At 39.4% G+C, this 24,597-nt stretch overlaps 1 protein-coding gene across 1 annotated transcript in view; it reads left to right on the plus strand.

The window, feature by feature from the left end:
• LOC126470487 (guanine nucleotide exchange factor DBS-like) overlaps window positions 1-24,597 on the plus strand; it is a 234,674-nt gene that overhangs the window by 86,936 nt on the left and 123,141 nt on the right. The window contains exon 9 of the mRNA XM_050098360.1: window positions 6,161-6,281. Within this exon, the coding sequence (XP_049954317.1) occupies window positions 6,161-6,281 (121 nt within the window). The remainder of the gene's footprint in view (window positions 1-6,160; window positions 6,282-24,597) is intronic.

Raw genomic sequence — 24,597 nt, forward strand, 5'->3', positions numbered from 1 at the left:
ACTCCCTAATCGAATTTTAATATATATGATGGCAAAGAAACAGCTGGTTTACTTTTGAAACTATACTGCCTGATTACATTACCTCTGTTTATGAATGCAACTGTTAAATATTTGAATCTAAAGAGATTATATAAAGTACTGCAGTTCTGTATCGCAAACCCACTAATCAAAATATCACATTTGTAGCACACACTTTGAGATTTTTCATGAACAGGACACTCACAAGGGAACCTTCCCATCGCACCCCCCTCAGATTTAGTTATAAGTTGGCACAGTGGATAGGCCTTGAAAAACTGAACACAGATCAATCGAGAAAACAGGAAGAAGTTGTGTGGAACTACAAAAAAATAAGCAAAAATATACAAACTGAGTAGTCCATGCGCAACATAGGCAACTTCAAGGACCATGTGAGCTGAGGAGCGCGGTGGTCCCGTGGTTAGCGTGAGTAACTGTGGAACGAGAGGTCCTAGGTTCAAGTCTTCCCTTGAGTGAAAAGTTTGCTTTCTTTATTTTCGCGAAGTTATGATCTGTCCGTTCGTTCATTGACGTCTCTGTTCACTGTAATAAGTTTAGTGTCTGTGTTTTGCGACGGCACCGCAAAACCGTGCGATTAGTAGACGAAAGGATGTGCCTCTCCAATGGGAACCGAAAACATTTGATCACAGGGTCATAGGTCAACCGATTCCTAAACAGGAAAACACGTCTGATATATTCTATATGACACTGGTGACGGCATGTGCGTCATATGACAGGAATATGTTGTCGAGCTGAGGGGAGCTCAGATTGACCTCATATTTCTAAATTTCCATAAAACATTTGACACCGGTCCTCACAATCGACTATTCCTGCCAGAAAGGTCACCATTCATGGTAACTGAAGAAAAGGTATCGAGTAAGACAGACGTTATATCTGGCGTTCCACTTGTACACTTGGTGAATGGGTAAAAAAGTCTTCTACCTTGCCCGATTTAGGTTTTCTTTTAGATGTGATAATCACTCCCAAAAAAGTGGTGAAAACATAAGAATTTGTCACATAAACTTTAACAAATGAATGCAACAGTTTCACAGTCGCACAGTTTTCCCTGTGCTCTGTCAAAACATATGTTTTTAACGTTTTCAAATTTTTCTGTGTGTAGACCGTCAAATCCTGCATATGTCCAAGCAAATCTAAACATGTCCTGGAATTTTGGAGAGCGAAGTTGATTATGTGTGAGTGCCTGAACTTTGATAATTATCTGAAAATAAAAAATTAAACGTTTCACTCGAGGGAAGACTTGAACCAAGGACCTCTTGCTTCGCAGTTGCTCACGCTAACCACGGGACCACGGTGCTCTCGAGCTTACACTTTCCTTGACGTTGCCTATCATACGCACGGACTACTCAGTTTGTATATTTTGCTTATTTTTTTCATAGTTCCACACAGCTTCTTCCTGTTTTCTCGATTGATCTGTGTTTAGTTTTTCAAGGCCTATCCACTGTGCCAACTTATACCTAAATCTGAGGGGGGTGCGATGGGGAGGTTCCCTTGTCAGAATAATTCAGTCAGATAAAGTAAGGAACTTACAGTAGGCCAGATTCTGAAGAACTAAGACTGTATGTACACATTTAAACACAGATATCTATTGCTGGTGTAGACTTGATAAAGGAAAAGCTGATCTCTCTGTACAAAATTAAATGGGCTTTCTGCTTGTACAAAAGTTGAAGATAAGTAAACAGTTTCCCATCTGCAGTTTGCTGCAGTTTCAATCAGTCCGCTGCATCTCATACTCAAGTTCAACTTGAACACCCATTGTTTCCAAATTACAGTTTTTCCATCCAGTTATTTCAGACTTTCCTTTTCACCATTGTAGGGTGAGCATATGTGTGTGATCTACTTAGCTCAGTGGCATCCCATCTGAGGCAATTTGTGAGCCACTATTCCATATTTGTGAACCATGATTCCAGAGCAGCTTTCTCCAGGTTCATCTTCTTGTGAATTCTTTAGCTGCCTGCTGCTGATTGATTGGCCGACTGACTGACTACATTCTGCTCATGCATGCCAAAACTTGCCATGCCACAGTATCTGTATCTTTCCTATCTTGTGAAAGAAGACCAATTTCAAAATCGGTTGCAATTTTCCCTTGGGGGTAAATTGCCTCATATGAAGATCACAGTAATTACATGTATAAAAGTCTAAATTTTATGTAAAGTTTCTGTATGACTGTTACATTATAGAAACAACCCAAACAGTCATAATGAATAAAAACAGTAATGAATATGAGATACAGTGTACATTAAAAAAACTTAAACATAACACCGATAACACGAATTAATAATGTAAGTGCTTGTGTGTGTTTGGGGTGGAGGGGTGTGCACTTGTAAGAGTTGTTGTATCGGAAGTTAGACTCATTATCATTAGTGTTCAGCCAAAAGGCAGGTTTTCACATGGTAGTTCTTCAGGCTGTCTGGTCTTCTGCCATCCTCTTTAGGTCCGCATAATTTCCTCTTCCCTTTATGTTGTCTATCATCTTGTATCTCCTTCTTTCTCCCAGTCTTCTCCCTCCAAAGCATCTGCTAGAAAGCACTCCCTTCTCAGTGAATGTGCCAGCCAGTTCTTTTTACTTTCTTTTATAACCTTCAGCAGACATCTTCTCTCACCAACCCTTTCCATTACTCTTTCATTACTCACTCTTTCCATCCAGCTTATCGTCTCCATTCTCCTCCACATGCACATCTCAAATGCTTCTAACCTTTTTTCTTCCTCTTTCATCTCAGTGTCCATGTTTCTGACTCATATAGTGCCACACTCCAGACAAAACATTTGCCAAGCCTTTTCCTTAGACCTTCATCTAATTTGCCACATAATGCCTGTTGAATGCCTTCTTTGCTATGGTAATTCGAGTTTTCACCTCCTGATGACAGCTCAAGTCTTCAGTTAGTGTGCTTCCCAAGATATTTTAATTTATTTTAAGACTACAATGTGACATGACTTCGTCAGACTGCCTGTTGGTGCACTAACATCACTGTACTGTTCGTGAAAAGTTTGTGCTGCCATACTTCATAACAATGCACTTTATAATATAAAAATTTTGCACAGTGATTATTTCTGGATGCATTAGTACAGTGTAAAATTCTGTAGGACACAACTCAAGTGCATTCTTGTGGCTGACATATGTATACAAGGGTGAGTCAAATGAAAACCTTAAATATTTTTTAAAATATTATTTATTGTGCAGAAGTGGTACAAATCTGTGTCACTTTTCAACATAATCTCTCCCACGCTCAATGCAAGTCCCCCAGCGCTTACGAAGTGCATAAATTCCTTTAGAAAAAAATTATTTTGGTAGTCTGCACAACCACTCATGCACCGCGTGGCGTACCTAACCAGAATGGAACTTCTTTCTTCCCATTGTGTCTTTGAGTGGTCCAAACATATGGAAATCACTTGGGGGCAAGGTCTGGTGAGTATGGTGGATGAGGAAGACACTCAAAATGCAGGTCTGTGGTTATTGCAACTGTTGTATGGGCAGTGTGGGGCCTTGCATTGTCATGTTGCAAAAGGACATCTGCTGACAGCAATCCACATTACTTTGATTTGATTGCAGGCCGCAGATGATTTTTTAGGAGATCTGTGTATGATGCACTGGTGACAGTGGTCCCTCTAGGCATGTAATGCTCCAAAATGACACCTTTGTCATCGCAAAAGAGAGTCAGCATAACCTACCCTGCTGATGGTTCTGTTCGAAACTTCTTTGGTTTTGGTGATGAAGAATGGCGCCATTCCTTGCTTGCTCTCTTCATATCCAGTTGGTGGGAGTGAACCCAGGTTTCGTCCCCAGTAACGATTCTTACAAGGAAGCCATCACCTTCTCGTTCAAAGTGCCGAAGAAGTTCTTCACAAGCATCAACACGTCGTTCTCTCATTTCTGGAGTCAGCTGCCGTGGCACCCATCTTGCAAACATTTTGTGAAACTGGAGCAAATCAAGCACAATGCGGTGTGCTGACCCATGACTAATCCATAAACATGCTGCAGTGTCATTCAGTGCCACTTGGCAGTTTTCCTTCACTATGGCTTCAACTGCTGCCATGTTCTGTGGAGTCACAACTCATTGTGCCTGACCTGGACTAGGAGCATCTTCCACTGAAGTCACACCATTTGTGAACTTCCTGCTCCATTCGTAGACTTGCTGCTGTGACAAACATGCATCAGCGTGCTGAACCTTTATTCGTCGATGAATTTCAATAGGTTCACACCTTCACTACGCTAAAACCGAATAACAGAATGCTGTTCTTCCCTGGTGCAAGTCGCAAGTGGAGCGGTCGTCTTTATACTGATACTGTGACGGTATGTGTGCATCTGCACTATGCTGCTACCTACAGACCATTCTGCCCGCTGTTTGTAGCAAGCTTAACAACTTACAGGATAATGGTGTGAAACTTCGATTTGTTATTACAAATTTAAGGTAATATATATATATTTCCATATCTGGTGTTGCCTCATGTAATACCTCCTGTTTTCTGAAGTTCATTAGGTATTGAAAGTGATTGCAGAATGGAAGGAGACCAATCTGATTCTGCCGCTCAAGTGTACTTTAAACAATGCATCATCATATTTGAGTGTGTTTGGCAGCATAATGGGCTCCGCCATATATACAAACAAAGCAGCTGCCTAGAGTGCCAGAACTGAGTGCCACTATATTTTGAATAGAAATCAAGAACAGTTTAAAAGATTGGATATTGTAGACTATTACCAAAAAATTACCACTTACATTACCCACCTATGCACATATTGTTATGATGTAGAGGTGTTGCTTAAGGGGGGAGGGGGAGAAGGGATATTAGACTGATGAGATTGGGTTAGGGGAGTCCAGTGCATCAAAATATGTAGATGCTGTCCTGCTTAGCTGACAAAAAATGTATAGGTAATGGGATGTCACTGGTTGTATGGTATTTCTTGTAGATAGATGTTACTTAATCAGTCTCTTTCATTCTCAAAAACTTTGTGGTAAAATATGTTTAGCACTGTATCTTTCATGAAAATAATGCAAAGAATGCAATAGTCAGGACCGGTGATGGTCAAATTCAGAACATATTTTGTCTTAGGATTCCACTCCTGCTAATAAGGAATGGATGGAAGATAGATAGATGGATAGACATAAAGAAATAACAGTGAAGTTACATCTACAAGAGAAAGCAAATGCGTTTTGCAAGAACATGTGGAGTTGTGATTTGTGCTCTCTGTAGTCACCCCCCTCCCCCCTTCCCCCCTTCGCCCATGCTTTGGATTGGTCAATGCTGGGGCTCCTCCTTCTATTAAATTTCTACCGGGCTTTGTGTGGCCCTATAAGGATCTCACTGCCATTGCTGTTTGTGTTGTTTATCTTTGAAATCATACTGTGACTAATTTATACGGTACATAATGAGTTCCATTGCAGTAGGAGGTATAGACAAGAGTTTTGTTTAAATAGATATTTGGCTGGATAATGGAAATAAATTAAAATTGACACATACAATTTTTTCAGTATATGCAATGAATTTGATTTTGATGCAGTACTCTGAAAGTCTTTTCACTCAACTTTCTGCTGTTAACTGCAATGTTTCTGGGCTGGATTCAGTGAGTAATATGCTGGAGTCATCAGCAAATAGGATAGTGTTTTTAGGACTTTCACAGAATATTTTATTTTGTAGAAAAGTATGTTTAAACCTTTTACCAGCGCAAAATAATTTCATTCATACTTTTAGTTTGTAAATTCCTAGAGTTATATTTTGTATCAACAATGAAAATAAAATTACATGGCTGTTCAGTTAACCTACTGTCCTATACTCAACAACAATTATGATAATAATGATGATGATGACGACGATGACGACAGTGATAGCAGCTTCTTATGCTGCCAAGTGAAAGTTCTTAAAGTGATAATTGAAATAATGTTCTAATTGCTTAGGTTTCTTTACTAATAATTTGCTTGTATTTATGATGATTTCTCTATGTGGATTCTCACAAACACCTCTCTCTACATGTTATGTATGTGTACATTCAATACTTAAATTTTTTTGTATGATATGGTTCTGTATGTCCAGTTTCATGTGTGTTTTGACAATGGATTTATGGCTGAAACTTCAGGGATAATATATAACTGGAATTTATAACAAAATAATAATAAAAAACAACTTCATCTAGGTTGTTAGTCCAGCTTGAAGAAACAGAAAGAACATTTGATGATTTTTGGCAGAATCATTCTGCAAAACTTAGACAGTGTCTAGAACTGCGAAAATTTGAACAAGACTTTAAGGAGTTACAGGTAACTGTTCCACATAATGTTATTTTCTTTTTCCATTGTTCTCATGAAAACAGTGCACTTATTTTCCTTCCAGATCTGCTAAGTTCAGGGTGTATACGGTCTGGGACATCCGGGAAAAAACCTGGGAATTTTTTCATCCAGGAGAAAACCAGGAAAACCTGGAAATTTTTTAGAATCCAGGAATTTTTCATTGTTTTAGACTTTAGTTACTTTTTTTGTAATTTTGACTGGTAAGATCTGATAAACAGCAAAATGAGTCAAAGGCTTTAGGACGAAGACTATGGAATACTTCATAACAATAAACTGCTGCCAGTGAGCGTAACGTCTCAGCTGTTTACATTAAGTTCGTTTGAGCAGTTTCCTGCAAGCGCACATGCATGCGCATTTGAGTTGCGTATGGGCAGTACCTTCTCCTGCATTCGGATAGTGTGGCTGTCACTGTATCAGCAGTAGCAACAAGCGGCCAGAAACTACCCAGAATAAATTTTCTGTCATACCCAAGCTGCCAGATTGTATAGCAGTCTGAGTTGTAGTGGGGAAGAGGGTTAGTCTCCACAAAAGATGTGTTTACATTTAGTGATTATGTTGTTTTCTCTTCGTTTACACTTCTCACATCAAATGGAAACAAAACGGATTTCTGTGGTTGGGAGGTATCAAGTGAATTAAAATAAATTCACATCATTGCAGAAGGCTAACATATGTTATTAGTTTCAGTTTTCTGGTTTTATTTCCGCATTTTTGACAGTCATTCGCTTTGCAGAACAATGAAGTTATTTTTGTCGATTTGCTAGTAAATGTGACTTTCAGTAATCTTTTCACCAAAGACATTCAGTTTATTAGAAACGAAATGTTTTGTTCTGCACTATTGGCTGGTTTCGGCTGTTCGCTGAATTTCAAGTGTACATTTTCATCTTCTGGCACGTTTGGCATTGTGCCATAATAAAGAACCAGACATAAGATAATACACTCCTGATACTCCAACAAAATTTGAATCTAGAAAACTGCACTGAAATCTTGATATCAGATTGGGGCAACTTAATTGTGAATCTGGACATATGAATGAGCACTTTAAGCCAAATTATGAATTTTAGTATGGTGTACAAAATTCCACTGCTCTTGGAGTATCCTATTACTTTTATGGTGTCTTGTAAGATCTCTTAATACTATATTTGTATGAACATATATGGGCTTCCTACGTCATTGTAGCTGCCCACACCCAGTAACGCCTGTTTTCTGGCACTCCCTGGCAACTGTTGAAACGAAGCTATTTCTAACAGGTTGCAAAGAAAATATTGCGAATGATGCTTTGGAAAGTGATAGTTTCAAAGTAAATTTCCTTTTACACAAGATGAATTATGTTAAATGTGTGAATGTGCAACGAATTTCCAAAATCAGTGTGTGTTTGACTCTCATTGAAAACTTAATACATTGAGGACTTGCCACCTAGAAGAATTTCAGGCCCAGAAGACCAGACATTAATGTCATTATTTTAAATTTTACTGGCACATTTGTGTGATGTATCTTCAAGTGTAACACACGCAAAAAAGATCAATATTACATGTGAAAGTTTAACTTTTCTTGTAGCTTATTACTCTTCAAGACCAATATTATATGTGAAATCTTAGCTTTTCTTGCAGCTACACTATGTACATTAATTCAAACCATTAATTTTTCCTATTTGTGTGTTCACACTGCTTAACAGTGATGTTGCTATTGGCTGACTACATCCTGTGTCCTATACTTTGAAAATCTGCTGTCACAGACTGGTGATATCACATGATATGAACCATGACTAGCTTACAAAAGCGCATTTCAATCTCAGTTTCAGTGCTTTGGAAATTAACATACTGTTTCGAATCTATACTTTTGTAATACGAATACAAAAATTTGCAGTGTGTCATAATATGATATTTTTTTTTTTTTTTTTTTTTTTTTTTTTTTTTTTTTTTTTTTTTTTTTTTTTTTTTTTGCCAAGTTTTTTCATTCTCCGAAGTTCCTCGCTGGTGTATAAAACCATTCAAAGGATTGATATTTTTACAGCTCCAAGGGAAAGTATAATGTCACTTATCATGGAAAAAGTGTAATTTTCACCTTGGACGAAGTGTTTTTTCATGTGGGAGAAAGTATGTTTTTAACTGGGAAATCCAGGAAAAATCTGGGATTTTTTTTCTAGTCCACGTATACACCCTGTAAGTTATATTAAAGCTCCATCTCCAGTAATACAAAGTAATCCATAGTATATTATCATGTCGCAAGACTCTCTCCTCTTTATACTGTTTTTAGCATGATTGAATTTCACCTGTCATTTTTTGTATCAAAGAATCACAGTAAAAAGACCAATTTTGTATCTATTCTTTCAAAATTGTAGGTACTTAACAGCACAAAAGTTGCAAAAGTGCCAGGTTTTTGAAAATACATTATTTTAAAACATCAAGACTGATAGGCAGGCATGTTTACAATTTTTTGATGACAACATTTGATTGTAAAAGTCAAAACATTAGTCCTGAGAGAAAAACCAACATTAGAATTTAGGAAAAGTCGAAGTTCCACAAAACTGTCATAAGTGTTTATGTGTCACTTACTTTCCAAAGATGTCTGAGAAAAAAATTTGTTTGCAATCTTGGCTAAGTAGTGTCATCACCGTCAAATCCTTAAGGAACAACACTGTATATTAACAAGAAATCATAGACCTATTCTTTTGATCAAGCTGTTTGTCATGGGAAAGAGACAGAGGAATATAGTCACTTAATTCTTATTCTGTAGACAGTAGCTACCACCTCAAATGATAAGTTTTCTGTTGTTTGTTATTGCTGTATTCAACATTCAGAAAGTATTCCATTTCTCTCTCAGCAAGCTACTGCCTCATCCCACATGCAACTTCTGTGATGCAAGTGTACCCCTCTATGAAGGGCTAAAGTAGTAACAAGACAACTGACAGCATTGAAACATATCTGGTCTAATCAGTGTGGAGATACATATAAAGTACCTCAGGTCAGTTGATATACCACAAGTGTTACTCTTATGAAACTGAGATGATGTCTGTAGAATTCTTTAAAAAATACCCGTTATGATTTATGGCATTCACAGATGTTTGAAGATACAGCTGTTTATACTTACTAGCAATTTAATTGCCCCATAATGTGTACATTGCCTTTTGCCCTAATGACTGTGTCTGTGTGCTATGGTGTGGATTCATTCAAGGGAGGGTCCAGTGATGGTGAGGTAGAGGGTAGTCATAGAGCTCTCAATTGCTGCCCACAACACATTCCATTAGAAACATTTTTATTTTTAGATATATCAGTTTCCAAATTTCACAGCTAAGTCATGGAGAGTAAAGTAGCATGAAAACTAAGCATCTTGAAAATAGTGAGAAATTCTGTAAAATGCAAGCTACATTTAACATGGCAATTTGCAATCAGTTGTATGAGGGGCTGCCCACATGGATGTGCTTACAACGTGACCAGTAACATTCTAGCAAGGCAAAGGTGCACATTTCCAGACCTTAAGTGTACCTGCTACCAACAGCAAATACGACACGGATCATAAATCCACAGGTAGACCCAACTAGCTACAGCAAGTGGAGTAAGGGAAAGACATCCTGCTAAGGGAGGCAAAGAGAGAGAGAAAAGTAAGATAAATACTGAATTCCCAAACATAAGTGCAAATGACTGAAAGAAACAGCTTTCCCTTCACAAGGTTTATAATTTAAAACAGCAATCGTCCACAAATATGGTATGAGCAAGTTTGATTTAAATAAACTTTTATTGATTTTGTGTTTATTATGAATGCATCATCAGAAAGCTCTTACAGATTTTCTTGTTTTCCTGGTGGGGCCTTGCTTTACAGTTATAGATTTTGTACAGTGGTTTACATTTGTGTGTGATGATTTCATTTGGGGTTTGCACTACATATTTGAAAATTTCTGCATTTTGGCACATGTACTATGTGAATGCCGATAATTTTTGTGGGAACTGTTTGAATACACACCTTTCTATGTTTTATACCAGCACACATGCTCAGAATTTACAGAATGTGGCCCAGATTCACTTGAATAACAAAAATATTAGTTTAGCAGAAGCACTGAGTCATCATCAGATGCACACTAAAGAGAAAGGAAACCTGGTAGCAGGGCCACATGTGAAAGCAGCCATGTGGTGTGGGAACTATACCCCAATCACTGCACAGCTTTTCATATCGATATGACAATCAACCAGCTGCCCACCAGAATGAATGGCCACTGTCAAACTGTGGCCAGAAACAAAGTTGACCACTCAGAGATACAACTTGCATCTGAGCACACATGCTAGATTGCCATAGTTGCTTCACAATTGGAGCCATCTGGATCCACCCCTCCACCACCAGCTTTTCTGAGCTACTTAGACGGGAGTTCTCCTGACCTCTATATCCATTAACCCACTGTCCGCATATCCTATACCCAACAGTTTCCCCCTCCTCTGGTCAGTCACGCCTCCCAAACCATGTATCCATATCACCTCCATTGTGTGCTGTACCCCACCAGCTTCAGTACCTGTTCATCACAAGCGTAGTCCATGTACTTTTCACCCCTCCCTTCATTGCTAACCAGCAAACCTGCTGCCCCTTCCCCAAATCACTAGCTACCCACTACCAACCCCTCTTTCTACCTCTTGCATCTCTCTAGCCACCCCACCAGACACAACCCCTAGTCCATCTGCCGAAATGCAATACTGGCATTCTCTGTCCAGCTCACACAATGTAGCAGTTCAGGTGTGTGTGTGTGTGTGTGTGTGTGTGTGTGTGTGTGTGTGTGTGTTTGTGTGTGTACTTTCACTCTGTAAAGGGTATTTGTTCCAAAAGCTTAGGAAGTTTTCTTTCTCTTTTGTGCTTGTGTCTGCCTGTCAACAACTCAGTGATACTGGTATTCGCTGAGTGGTCTCCTTTACTCCAAAATTATTTACATTCTGGCATAATTTCCAACAAAAATATTGGTTTCAAAGATATACACCTCTGCGCATACCTATAATGATTACAAAATGAGACCCCAGCAGAAAAGCAAGAACTGCATCTAGAGATGCAGTTGTAATAAATCCAAAACCAGCAGTGGTATTATTTTATTAAACTTTCTTAAACCATACTTGGAGCTTGGAGCTGTTATAAACCTCATAATTGCCACAGTTCTCATAATGTCTACTTTCAGTGATGTAGCATTAAGCATTTACTTCATTTCCATGCTCACATAACCAAAGTTTTAAAACCTGTGCTAAGTGAAATACTCGTAATGAGCACTGCACACTTTGATTTTACGAGGGCGGTTCAGAAAGTAACCTCCGATTGGTCACAGTGCGGGTTGTGGGGGGAGTAGCGACGCCATCTGTGCGTTCACGCACTCAACAGGTCAGTCGGCATCAAGCCGTGGTCGAGTGAACGTCGTACCTGCGCTAGTTTAGTTTTTGTGGCAGTTTGAAATGTGTGCTGCAATAGAAAACCCCGCCAAATGTGAAGTGCGTGCTGTCATAAGGTTTTTTACAGCCAAAGGATATTCTGCAGCAGCTATTCATCGTGAGCTTTGTGCCGTGTACGGACCAAGAGTTATGAGTGAAGGAGTTGTCCGTGAATGGGTACGTTTATTTAAAAGTGGACGAGAAAACGTCCATGATGAAGAGAGGAGTGGTAGACCATCATTGGTGACTGACGAACTCGTTCAGACAGTTGATGCAAAAGTTCGTGAAAATCGACGTTTCTCAATGTCGGAGTTGTCTACTGGTTTTCCACAGATTTCTAAGACTCTCTTGTGCGAGATAGTGACAGCAAGATTGGGTTACTGTAAGTTCTGTGCACGATGGGTGCCCAAAATTCTTACCGACCACCACAAAACTCAAAGAATGGCCTCTGCATTAGACTTTGTCACATTATGAGGATGAAGGAGAACCATTGTTAAACAGAATCGTGACCGGTGACGAAACCTGGATTAAGTACGTGAACCCTGAGACAAAAGAACAATCAAAGATGTGGGCACATTCAAATTCGCCTACCAAACCAAGAAAAGCCTCGCAAGATTTTTCTGCCAGAAAACTGATGGCAACGGTGTTTTGGGATGCCAAAGGGGTGTTGTTGGTTGAATTCATGGAACTTGGTACGACCATTAATCAAGACGTGTACTGTGAAACAATAAAAAAGTTACGACGGGCTATACAGAACAAACGCCATGGTATGCTGACTTCCGGTATCGTTTTTTTGCACGATAACGCCCGTCCTCGCTCTGCTCGCAGAACAACGGCCCTTCTTGAGTCCTTCAAGTGGGACGTTATCAACCATCCACCTTACAGCCCAGACCTGGCGCCAAGTGATTATCACCTCTTCATGCATTTGAAGAAATGGCTCGGGTCACAGCGGTTTGATGACGACGAAGAGCTCAAAGATGCGGTCACAGGCTGGGTCCAGGCACAAGCGGGTGATTTTTATGCAGAAGGAATTTCAAAGCTTGTGAAGAGATACGATAAGTGCCTCAATCGCTATGGAGACTATGTAGAAAAATAGTGCAAAGATGTAGTTGTAAGATGTATATATTAAAATATTTTTATTTAACTTGGTGTATTTTTTAAAATCAACCGGAGGTTACTTTCTGAACGGCCCTCGTATATCATATAAAAATAATGAGAATTTGGTACTATGATGGTTCTTAAATTAGTTTCATGGCAGACATTCTCAAATTTTTGGACAAATGCTTTCCAAATGCTGTATGTCACTAAATTGTAATTCATTAGATGTTAGATCAAATTGCTGTACTTAATAATGATGTTAACAGATTATTGTTTTTATTATTATGACATTGAAACATTTTATACTTATTGTCACTAAAATCATAGGCATCTGTGGCACGTTAATAGTGTGGTACTGTAAAAAACTGAGACATGAACAGTCTTCCCCCCTCCCCTTTTTCAGAATTGAACCTGGGTCTGCACCTAATTTCACTCGACATCAAAAGCATTGCAGAACTTTCGTGAACCATGATCTCTCATATGCTGCCTACAATTCATTGGTATTTTAAAAGCTGTATGAAAGCAATTCAGTCAACATACAACTTTGACACAGAATTTACAGACCGTGAAAGTTACATTAGTTACCGATGGAAACATCCAGATACAAGTAATATACACAATTTAGTTATCTTCCATAACCTCCACACCCTGTTTCCCTTTGGGGATATGACCAACAGGTCAGGATTGGTGAGGTGTCTTCCATCAGCAGTGACAAGGATGGCTATATTTGGGACTCCTCATCTGCCTCCTTTCAGTTCCTGTACTCCTGATGCAGCTGGGGTCTAGAGGTAGCGACTTTGACTAGTAAACAAAATGTCCTTAGTCCTGGATTTGAACCCTGCTGCTGCTTAAATTTTTAATGAAAATCATCAGCAGTGGTGGTTGAAGACTTCCAGCATAGAAGTCACCCTCACTCTGCTAACAGCCTTGTCAAAGAAGGCAGAAGAGCTGCCAGAGGTTCAGGGCACTCTCTTGCTCTTGGGGTTTGAAACTGCCCATAAAAGGTGGAAGAATTAGCAATGATCACTGGCATGAGGATGCAGAAGGCGATGGAAACCATTGCATTAAAGACACATAATTTATGTCCACAGGAAATGTAGTCTGTAATTAAAAAAGTGTCATGATCTCTCCACTGGCAAAAGATTCTGGACAGCATGGATTTTCAGGAGGAGACTGCCAATGGCAGGTGACCGTGAGGGGAAGATTAAATAACCAAGGAAACAATAATGTTCTACAAGTCAGGGCATGGAATGTCAGAAGTTTGAATGTGGAAACTGCAGAAATGTAGAAAATCAGAAAAGGAAAATGCTAAGTTTCAGTCTAGATATAGTGACAGTGAATTGAAGTGAAATAGAGAGAAGAAAAGGATTCCTGGTCAGATGAGTTTAGGTATAATATCAACAGTAGCAGGAGTACGATCCGTTATGAATGGGAAGGTGGACCAGAGAGTGAGTTACTGTGAACAGTTCAGTGATAGGGTTGCTCTCATCAGAGCTGTCAGCAAACCAACACCGAAAATAGTAGTTCAGGTATACATGCTGATGTCGCAAGCAGAAGATGAAGAGAGAAAGTATTTGAAGATATTGAATGGGTAATTCAGTAAATAAAGGGAGATGAAAATCAAATGGTCATTGGGATTGAAATTTGTTTGTAGGGGGAGTAGTAGCAGAAATGATTATAGGGTAATGTGGGCTTTGTAGATAAGAAACACTAATTGAGTTCTGCAATAAGTTTCAGCTAGTGATAACAAATATTCTGTTCAAGATCACAAGAGAGGAAGAGGTATATGTAGAAAAGTCTGGGAGATGGGGGAAGATTACAGTCAGATTACGTCATGGTCAGGCAGAGATTCTGAAGTTGGATATTAGATTGTAAGATGTATCGAGCAGCAGATATAGATGCAGATCACAATTTGGTAATGATGAAGAACAAGCTGAAGTTTAAAGAGACTAATTGGGAAGAATCATTGTGCAGGGAAGTGGAATACACATATACTAAGGAATGAAGTGATAAGCTTGAAGTTCTCTGGGGCTATAGATGCTGCGTTAATGAATAACTCTGTAGGCAGTTCAATTGAAGAGGAATGGACATCTCTAAAAAGGGCATTCACAGAAGCTGGAAAGAAAAACTTAGGTACCAGTAAGATAACAGCGAAGAAACCATGAGTAACAGAAGAAATACTTCAGTTGATCAACGAAAGAAGGCAATACAAAAATGTTCAGGGAAATTCGGGAATACAGAAATACAGTCACTTACGAATGAAATAAATAGTAAATGTAGGGAAGCTAAAGTGAAATGGCTGCATGAAAAATGTGCAGAAATCGAAAAAGAAATAATTGTTGGAAGGTCGGAGTCAACATATAGAAAAAGTCAAAGCCTATGGTGAAATTAAAAACAATGGCAGTAACATTAAAAATGCAATGGGAATTCCACTGTTAAATGCAGAGGAGAGAACCAATATGTGGAAAGAGTACATTGAAGGCCTCTATGAGGGGGAGGACTTATCCAATGACATGATAAAAGAGGAAACTGGATAATAGGGAAGAGAAAGGGTTTCCAGTTTTAAAATCAGAATTTAAAAGAGCTTCGGAAGACTGGAGATCAATTAAGGCAGACAGGATGGGCAACATTCCATCAGAATTTCTAAAATCACTGGGAGAAGTGGCAAGAAAATGATTATTCACATTAGTCTGTAGAATGTATGAGTGTGGCAATATACCATGACTCAGAAAAACACCATCCACACAGTTCTGAAGAGTGCAAGAGCTGACAAATACAAGAACTATTGCACAATCAGCTTAACAGATCATGCATTCAAGTTGCTGACAAGAATAATACACAGAAGAATAGAAAAGAAAATTGAGAATTTATTAGGTGAAAACTAGTTTGCCTTTAGGAAAGGTAAAAGCATGTAGAAGCAGTTCTGACTTTGCAATTGATAATGGAAAGTAGACTGAAAAAACCAAGACAAGTTCACAGGATTTGTCGTCCTGGAAAAAGCATTCGACAGTGTAAAATGTTTGTTTGAAATTCTGAGAAAAATATTGTTGAGCTATAGGGAAAGATGGGTACTTTACAATATGTGCAAGAACCAAAAGGGAAAAGTAAGACTGGAAGACCAAGAATAAAGTGTTTGTATTGGAAAGGGTGTAAGACAGGGATGTAGCCTTTCGCCAGTACTGTTCAACCTGTACATCGAAGAAGCAATGACTGAAATGGAAGGAAGGTTCAAGAGTGGAATTAAAATCCAAGGTGAAATGATGTCGATGATAAGATTTGATGACATTGCTGTTCTCAATGAATGTGAAAAAGAATTACAGGATCTGTTGAATGGAATGAACAGTCTAATTAGTACAGAACATCTGTTGAGAGTAAATCGAAGAGTAGGAAAACTGGAACAGAAAAGAACTGAAGCATTTGAGATGTAGTTCTACAGATGTTCAAAATTAGGTTGACTGATAAGGTAAGGAATGAAGAGATTCTGTACAGAATTTTGAGAAAATTACCACATGGTAAGTACTGACAAGATGAAGGGACTGGATGATATGAGAGCTGAAGACAGAGGTTGGAATACAGCCAGCAAATAGTTGAGGACGTAGGTTGCATGTGCTGCTCTGAGATGCAAAGGTGGCACGGAAGATGAATTTGTGGCAGTCCACATCAAACGAGTCAGAAGACTGATGAATCAAAGACTCTTGCCTTCTTCCACATTTGGCGAGAACTTATTGCAGAAAGATGTCACCAACTGTGATCCTCACACAATATTCCTTTGGGCATTTCCCATGGTGGAAATTGCAAAAGGCCAAGAGATACTCTTTGCTCCAGCACTTTCAGAAGTCTTCTTCTACTTTCTGATTGAGTCTGAATTCTCTCACCATATCTGTTACAATTGGTATCTCAGTCCTATTTGACAATGTTTTATCTTCCCACAAGGAAGTGTGCTGAGGAGAGCACTTGTGGTACATTTTGAGTGATTGGCTCCACTTTGAAGGTGGCTTCAATATTCACAAGCTCAGCTACAGCCCTTCTCGTCCATGCTGGACCATCCAAGTACCTTTCAGACAGCTTTTGGTTGAACCAGTCATTCTCCCCTGACATACTCGTCACCAGATGATACGCACAGCTACACTGAAGAGCCAAAGAAATGGTACACATGCCTAATATCGTGAAGGGCCCCCTCGAGCATGCAGAAGTGCCGCAATGCGATGTGGCATTGTCTCGACTATTGTCTTAAGTACTGGTGGAATTGACATCATGAATCCTGTAGGGCTGTCAATAAATCCGTAAGAATATGAGGGGATGAAGATCTCTTCTGAAGAGCATGTTGCAAGGCATCCCAGTTATGCTCAATAATGTTCGTGTCTGGGGAGTTTGGTGACCAACAGAAGTGTTTAAGCTCAGAAGAGTGTTCCTGGAATCACTCTGTAGCAATTTTGTACGTGTGGGGTGTTGCGTTGTCCTGCTGGAATTGCCCAAGTCCGTTGGAATGCACAATGGACATGAATGGATGCAAGTAATCAGACAGGATGCTTAAGTGTGTGTTACCTGTCAGAGTCATATCTAGACGTATCGGGTCCCATGTCACTCCAACTGCACACGCCCCACACTATTACAGACCCTCCATCAGCTTGAACAGACCCCTGCTGACATGCAGTGTCCGTGGACTCATGAGGTTGTCTCCATAACCGTACATGTCCATCTGCTTGATAAATTTGAAACGAGACTTGTCTGATCTGGCAACATGTTTTCAGTCATCAATAGTCCCATGTTGGTGTTGACGGGCCCAGGAGGGACATAAAGCTTTGTGTTGTGCTGCCATCAAGGGTCCATAAGCGGGCCTTCGGTTCCGAAAGCCCATATCGATGATGTTTCGTTGAATGGTTTGCACACTGTCTCTTAGTTGATGGCCCAGCATTGAAATCTGCAACAGTTTGTGGAAGGGTTGCACTTCAGCCACGTTGACTAATTCTCTTCAGTCATTGTTGGTCGCATTCTTGCCGTATTCTGCCTGTTTACATATCTCTCTATTTGAATACACATGGCTATACCAGTTTCTTTCATGCTTCAGTGTATAAATTTCATTATGCTTTATTGTGCGAAATATTGGTGAGTTTTACTAGCAGAGATGGCCACCCATAATTCCATTATCTCTTTCTTGGTTGCATGGAATGCTTGGACATTGTCACTGTGGATGATGTGTGGAATATCACGTCTGTCAATAAATCTTTATAGTGCTCACAAAAATCAACCCATTGTTGCATTGTGAACTAGCTCTAGGTGAATGGCTCTAATTGCAGCACATATGAACATAACAATATAGCATTTAGTTGTGTTACTTTCTGTGTTGGTGTATTACGGTCCTAGAAAATAAACACCAGTGATCTGGATGGATCTGCGCAGTCAGTGGAACTTTTGTTTCATGACTAACAAAGCAACACATTGTTTTATATGGGAAGCCTGATAAATAACCTATGTGTTGCATTGGGCCTGTAGTATCCAGGAGGAACAACGAAACCCTGAATGCACAATTCAGACTCCAAGGTGATGGAAAAGTATGTGTAGTTAAAAGCCTCATGAAATGATAGTTTCTGTCCAGGATAGGTGGATGTCATTCTTCAATGGTTAATTTGGCATAATGCAGATGACCACCTAAATGCAAAAGTCTTTATCCAAAAAAGGACTGAGAGACTTTATTCTTAATCCAGTGAGTAGGTGCATGTTTTCCTTCAAAGTCTGATTACATAAAAGAGAAAAACCATTGCTCTTTTACACCCGTTATCCAATAATGTCAAGTTGCTGCCATTTCTTCTACTGTAAATTCACCATGCAAATTCAAATTTCTTTTTCAGTCAAAGAAATTGGGCAACGACTCACAGCAGATTCCAGTAGGAACTAAATCTTTCAATGTATATCAGTGGCTGAGTAAGGAGGACCTCTGGATCTGAGAGTGAGTTTTTAGTTTCTGGCAAAGAAACAGGTGTGCTATACTTGGATATTCATTTAACCAGTGACAGGGCTGTTGTTTAAGACAAGGCTTCCCCATACACCATGTGTCCATTCTATGTAAGGTTTGAGACATTTTTCCTTCTGACAAATTATCTCTGGGATTGTGTCTACCTCAACACAGTCTCCAATGGGATGGTGAAGTGTACTTGTGAATTTCTATTATGCAGTTGCATGCAAAAATTTTCCAAGTATTGGGACTGTCTCGCAACCAAGCAATCAACACCATGGAATCGGTCAAAAGAGTTGCCCTACATATGTGTATGTTGGCAGCCTTGCAGTAGTAATGTTGAAGTCTCAACTCCATTATTGTTGCCAGCAGTTCATCATGGCAGCCAGTCGGCTTTTGCTGTATATCATGTGAATATGAGACTCACTATTTACAGCACACCCGACATACAAGACCACACTATGTGTGCTCAGAAGCATCACAGGAAATGGGGTGCAAATGCTTTGCTCTTCAGAAATTTTGAGCCATCTTGGTTTATAAATATGTGATAGGCTTGAAAAGACTGACATCTAAGTGTGCCACTGAGTGACGTGGTGCTAAGGGAGAATTTCATCCCACCCTAGTGTAAGTAGTAAAGTTCCTTGAACCAAAATTTTCTCTGTTAAAGATACTGGTATTTCTAAGCCCAAGGGGTCATAAAAGCTAGCAGTTGTTTGTAACAGCTTTAATTTGACTACTGTGGGGGATTTTATTGATGACTTCATGCTGATCCACAAAAAATGTATTATCTACTGTATTCTACTAAACTCCCAACACGTGTGAAGGTATTGTGATCTTTTGTACTTCTGACTTCCATATTCTGACAAGCTGCTGAGGCTTCAGCACCCATTTTAACGTAGCCAGCTGGATCTGACTCACAGGTGAGGTCAGTTAATAGTAAAGGGTTATTTCTGTATTTTTGCCTGCAGTGCCTGGTGCAAAATCATCCATGTAAGTGCTATGGCCTGATAAGGTGGTGGGAAAAGGTACATTGACTGCCAATTCTCTAAGTGCTGCTGAAAGGAAGAATGGACTAAATTTAAGCCTAAAGAAAAATTATTTGAATTAGTAATTAGTTCTTCACACGCTTGAGTGCTTCATTTGCTCCATGATGATGGTCTCTGTACCAGAAAAATTTCATCATGTCTCTGTCATCTGGATGGAGAATAACTACAAAACGCCTGGATAATATCTATAATGGCAAAATGTTGCTTTCGAAGATATACAGGAACTGCAGTTATGTCAGAAAGAAGGTTAGGCCCTTTTCTCAAGTCTTCTGTTAGTGAGGGAGAGTCTATTTCATGCCAAGATGCTTACAATATGACTTGCCACTTTGTGCTTTCATATCTCTTACTCATCAGTATTTGATGAAGTAAATAAAAGATGTTCGCTGAATTTTGGGTGAGAAGGTAGATTGACACAGCCATTTTGGGTGTAATTTGGCCTCTGTGTCTCATAGGAGGCATTGAAGTGGTAGATGAGTGTGCTAGAAGTTGTGATAATGATGTTTGATTTAAAGGTTGTAATGCTCCAATAATAATTCATTTCCAAATGCCTCTACAAAATTAAGAATGATTTTTAAGCATTACAGATGTTATTTGAAAGAACAGCTGCTGATTTTTGTGGGAGACAACTGCTCTTCACTTATTTTTGATTGAACAGGAAGCATAAAATTCCTCGGGAAGTACTGAATCTTGTGCACCCGTTGATCGGTCATGATCATTTCATATTCCTGTTGTCTTGAAATTCTAGGAGCTACAGACTGCATTTCCCGATGATTGATTGATTGATTGATTGAATGGCATGTTGATGAGGTTAATGATGTCATACTTTATGGAAACTGTTGGGTGGTTTATACTAAGAATCCAGCTGAAGTTTGGAGGTAGTAAATCCAGTGATGGGAAGGTGCATTTGGGCTTAGTGTCTTCAACAATTTTCCAGTGGTGATATCATTGTATCTTTCTGCTGGACTTTCTTTACCTTCTTGCAATCTTGAACTCAGTGACCACATTGATCATGAAGTACACAGTAGGTTTCTGCCTTCCGTATGGACCTTTGTGCTGTTTGTTCTAACATAGATTGAATGTTGAGGGCTATTGTAGATGGTACAATCTTTATTGGTCTGCAAGCTTCCCTACCAATCTTTTGTGCCCTCAGGGCCCCAGCTACATTCCTAACAAGAATTCTATCAGTTTGAAGGCTTTCGTTTCCAACACCGTACCCTCTTCGTATGAATTATCCAATGTCGACAAACATTTTCTGGAAAAGCACAAAGTATCTTTGGAACTAAGAGTCAACCATATGTCTCTACATTGTCTGCTAGTGGCTGCAGAGCGTGAATGCAATTGTTGCATTCAGTAAACGTTAAGTCAAGAGATTACGGGTAACTGTATGTTATAGGTGTGACGTCTTCAGGGTAATGAAGGTGCACTTGGATGATTCAAACACTACAATATGCTTGTAAAATTTCATTCATTTGTTCTTAAGCATGTGCTGTTACCGTGATTTCTTGTACTGGATTCTTAGGATTCCCTTCGAACTACACTCAAAGAAGCAAATATTTGTTGAAAATTGATAAGTTCGGATCTGCAATGAGAGAGGATTCATACCGTTCTGAGGAATCAGTCTAATGGTTAATGACACTGGAAAATGATTCTAAGTTGATTAGTGCCAGTTGAGTACTATAACTGCATGACAGTGTAGAAACCCCAGAAGACATTCTGTCAGCTGTGTTGTTTGAAAGTCTTCCCTGGATACTGTATTTTGCTTTCATGATTGCCTGCATCACGGTTTTTGTATAGTCTTCGCAAGCTAAGATATTGGCTTTATATTCTGCATCATCATATCAGTGTCCAAGGCCATTAAGCTAGCCAAAGTTTCCTGCAATCAACTGCTAATGTATTACGTATCTTTTTTGGGCGCAAAATCATTGAATAAATTTATTTTATTAACAAAGCATTTAGTGAAACTTCCTGGCAGATTAAAACTGTGTGCTGGACTGAGACTCGAACTCGGGACCTTTGCCTTTCGCGGGCAAGTGCTCTACCAATTCAACTACTCAAGCACGACTCATGCCCCGTCCTCATGCCCACGAAAGGCAAAGGTCCTGAGTTCGAGTCTCGGTCCATCACACAGTTTTAATCTGCCAGGAAGTTTCGTATCAGCGTACACTCCACTGCAGAGTGAAAATATTCTGAAAGCATTTAGTGTTGGAATATTGCACTCCTTGCACACATTCCAACTTACAGAGACAGTGGTTGTTTCAATATCTTTGCTCACATTTAATTTTAGTTATAGCATCACTAAAAGGTGTGAGCACTTGATAAACCTTCATTTCAACTTCCTCATTAGAGTCTGCTATGTACACATTTCATAAAATGTATTTAGTTTTCAACATAATCTCCCTTCAGCTCCATACACTTTCGATAAGTTTGATACCCTTTTTATAATGAGAACTGTCTAACTCCTCAAAATATCCATTAACTGCCAACATCACATCTTCATTTGTTGAAAATCTTCAACCACCGAGCCATTTCTTCAAGTTTGGGGACAGAAAATAATCCGAGGGGGTAAATCTGGTGAATTGGGTGCATGAGGTAGCAATTCAAACTTTAATTCATTAATTTTGGCCATTGCAATAACAGATTGTGAGGTCTCTAAGAAACAACAGTTTCTTCTTGGCCAAATGCAGCCATTTTTGCTTGATTTCTTCACCCAAACGTTGCTGTAAGTTCACATAATACTTGCCAGTGATGGTTTTTCATTTTTCCAGAGAGTCAATGAAAAGTATCCCATGCTCATCCCAAAACACCGACGCCATGACCTTGCCTGCAGATGAAATTTTCTTTGCTTTCTTTGAAGTCAGCTCTCCAATTTGTGTCCATTGTTTTGATTGTTCTTTTGTCTCAGGAGTGAAGTGGGTGACACGTTTCATCCATGGTTATGAAAGGTGCAAAAAATCAGCTTTGCTGCTGCGAAACTTTGCTAAACACTTAATTGAAACATCTTCACGACACTGTTTTTGCTGAAGTGTGAACAAACCTTGCACACAGTTTTCTCATGTCCAAATTTTCAGATAATATGTGATGTACTGCACTTTGTGAAATGACTACTATGTCTACTAGCTCGCGCACTTTCAGTCGACAATCATCCAGTACCGCTTTGTGAAATTTCTTCACCATTTCTTGAGTTGTCACCTCATTTGGTAGACTACTGCGATGCTTGTCCTGGCAGCTCGTATGGCCTCATTTACACTTAGCTACCCAATATTTTACTGTTGTCCTTGCAGACTCTCCCAAAGGAAAATCTAGCTCAGCTCTAATATTGGCTGCACCGAGGCCTTTAAAAAAAATTGTATCACATAACGTTGATCAATTTTCTCCATTTTCACAAGTTCACTCACAGTGTTCACTATTGATGGCTGCCAAACAAATACTAAACAATGTGGCGTCTTCAAACTTGAAACATATGCTTCATAAATTGTGCACTTTTTAATCAAGAGATATTTTTCAACAACGACTGCCATCTCTCGGTCAGGCCGGCTACTAATGGGACCACCCTCGTACATTACAATAATGAATGGAACCAAACTGAAATGACTGAGCTGAGAGTGTGGTTAGTTCACTATGCATGAAGAAATTTCATCATTTAGTGACTGTAAATCGATGTGTAATACCTCATGAGTTATCAAAGACATCCCAGAGATTGTGAACATTCCCATTCCTAGCATTTTCTTGTATTTTGGCTCCAGAAAATATGTGGGAGAAAGTAGAAAGTGATTTAATATCCACCAACAACCCACACCTTTTTTTTTTTACATTGAACTTGTAGATCGTTACAGAACTCCTTTAGTTACAAGTACAGAGACCAGAGACACACAGACAAATCAGACATGCTGTTTAGTGACCCCCACAAGCTAGGTCGAAAAGTGCAAATTTCACCCAGTGGCATCCCAGAGGTGCTCAGTAGGATTAAAGTCAAGTGACCTGGCAGACAAAGCAAAAGACATTCACAACTTTTGGAGTACTGCACAAACAAACAGTTGTACATGATTGACAAGTAGGTTCCTATATTATTCTGTACTGAGAGATGGTGACCAATATTTCTGGCCCTGTATCCTCCTCTGCAAACATCACCACATGAGAATACACTCATCGTCTGCCATCGCAACAGTCCCCTACTGCCATGTGGGATGCATATCATTATGTTGCTTTTCATGTACTTGTATCCTGGCATTTACATGTACCAATGTGTAAGATGAGCTTATTTACCAAAGCTCATCGATCAAGGCAACTTATTCCTCACAGTGGGGGTCAAGTTGTGGTGGGTTTTATGCCCATTCTAATCTCTGTGCTCTGTGGTGTATGGAGAGTAAGGTACATCTATAGAGTCATGGGTTGTGTGACACTCAAGTGTGGGATTCTGATTGGTATGGCCATTAACTGTTTATTGTTGTCCAACACTGAAATGATGTGTGAATAACTGCACTTTGGCCTGTCTATTCAGTTACAATCGCAGTTTTCCTAATCCCTCTCAAGAGGATGCCCATTGCAGTTCAGTGTGGTGGTGACAGTTTCTTTCTAATAGAAGTACACGTGGTGCACCTGTGATACATGGACATGTGAAAAGATCAGTGCTGGTCAGCTTTAGAGATGGAATGTTCAATGCATTGCTCTCTCATGACCTGACTATGACCAAATGCTCTGGTACCATGTGTTATACGCGAGCTGTGCTCAACCATTATACTGATGGCTAATATTCTTATGCATTATCACCTTCAAAAATAAACCCATTGCAACAATGTTGA

Source organism: Schistocerca serialis, chromosome 1 (assembly GCF_023864345.2).
Source record: "Schistocerca serialis cubense isolate TAMUIC-IGC-003099 chromosome 1, iqSchSeri2.2, whole genome shotgun sequence".
NCBI lineage: Eukaryota > Metazoa > Arthropoda > Insecta > Orthoptera > Acrididae > Schistocerca > Schistocerca serialis.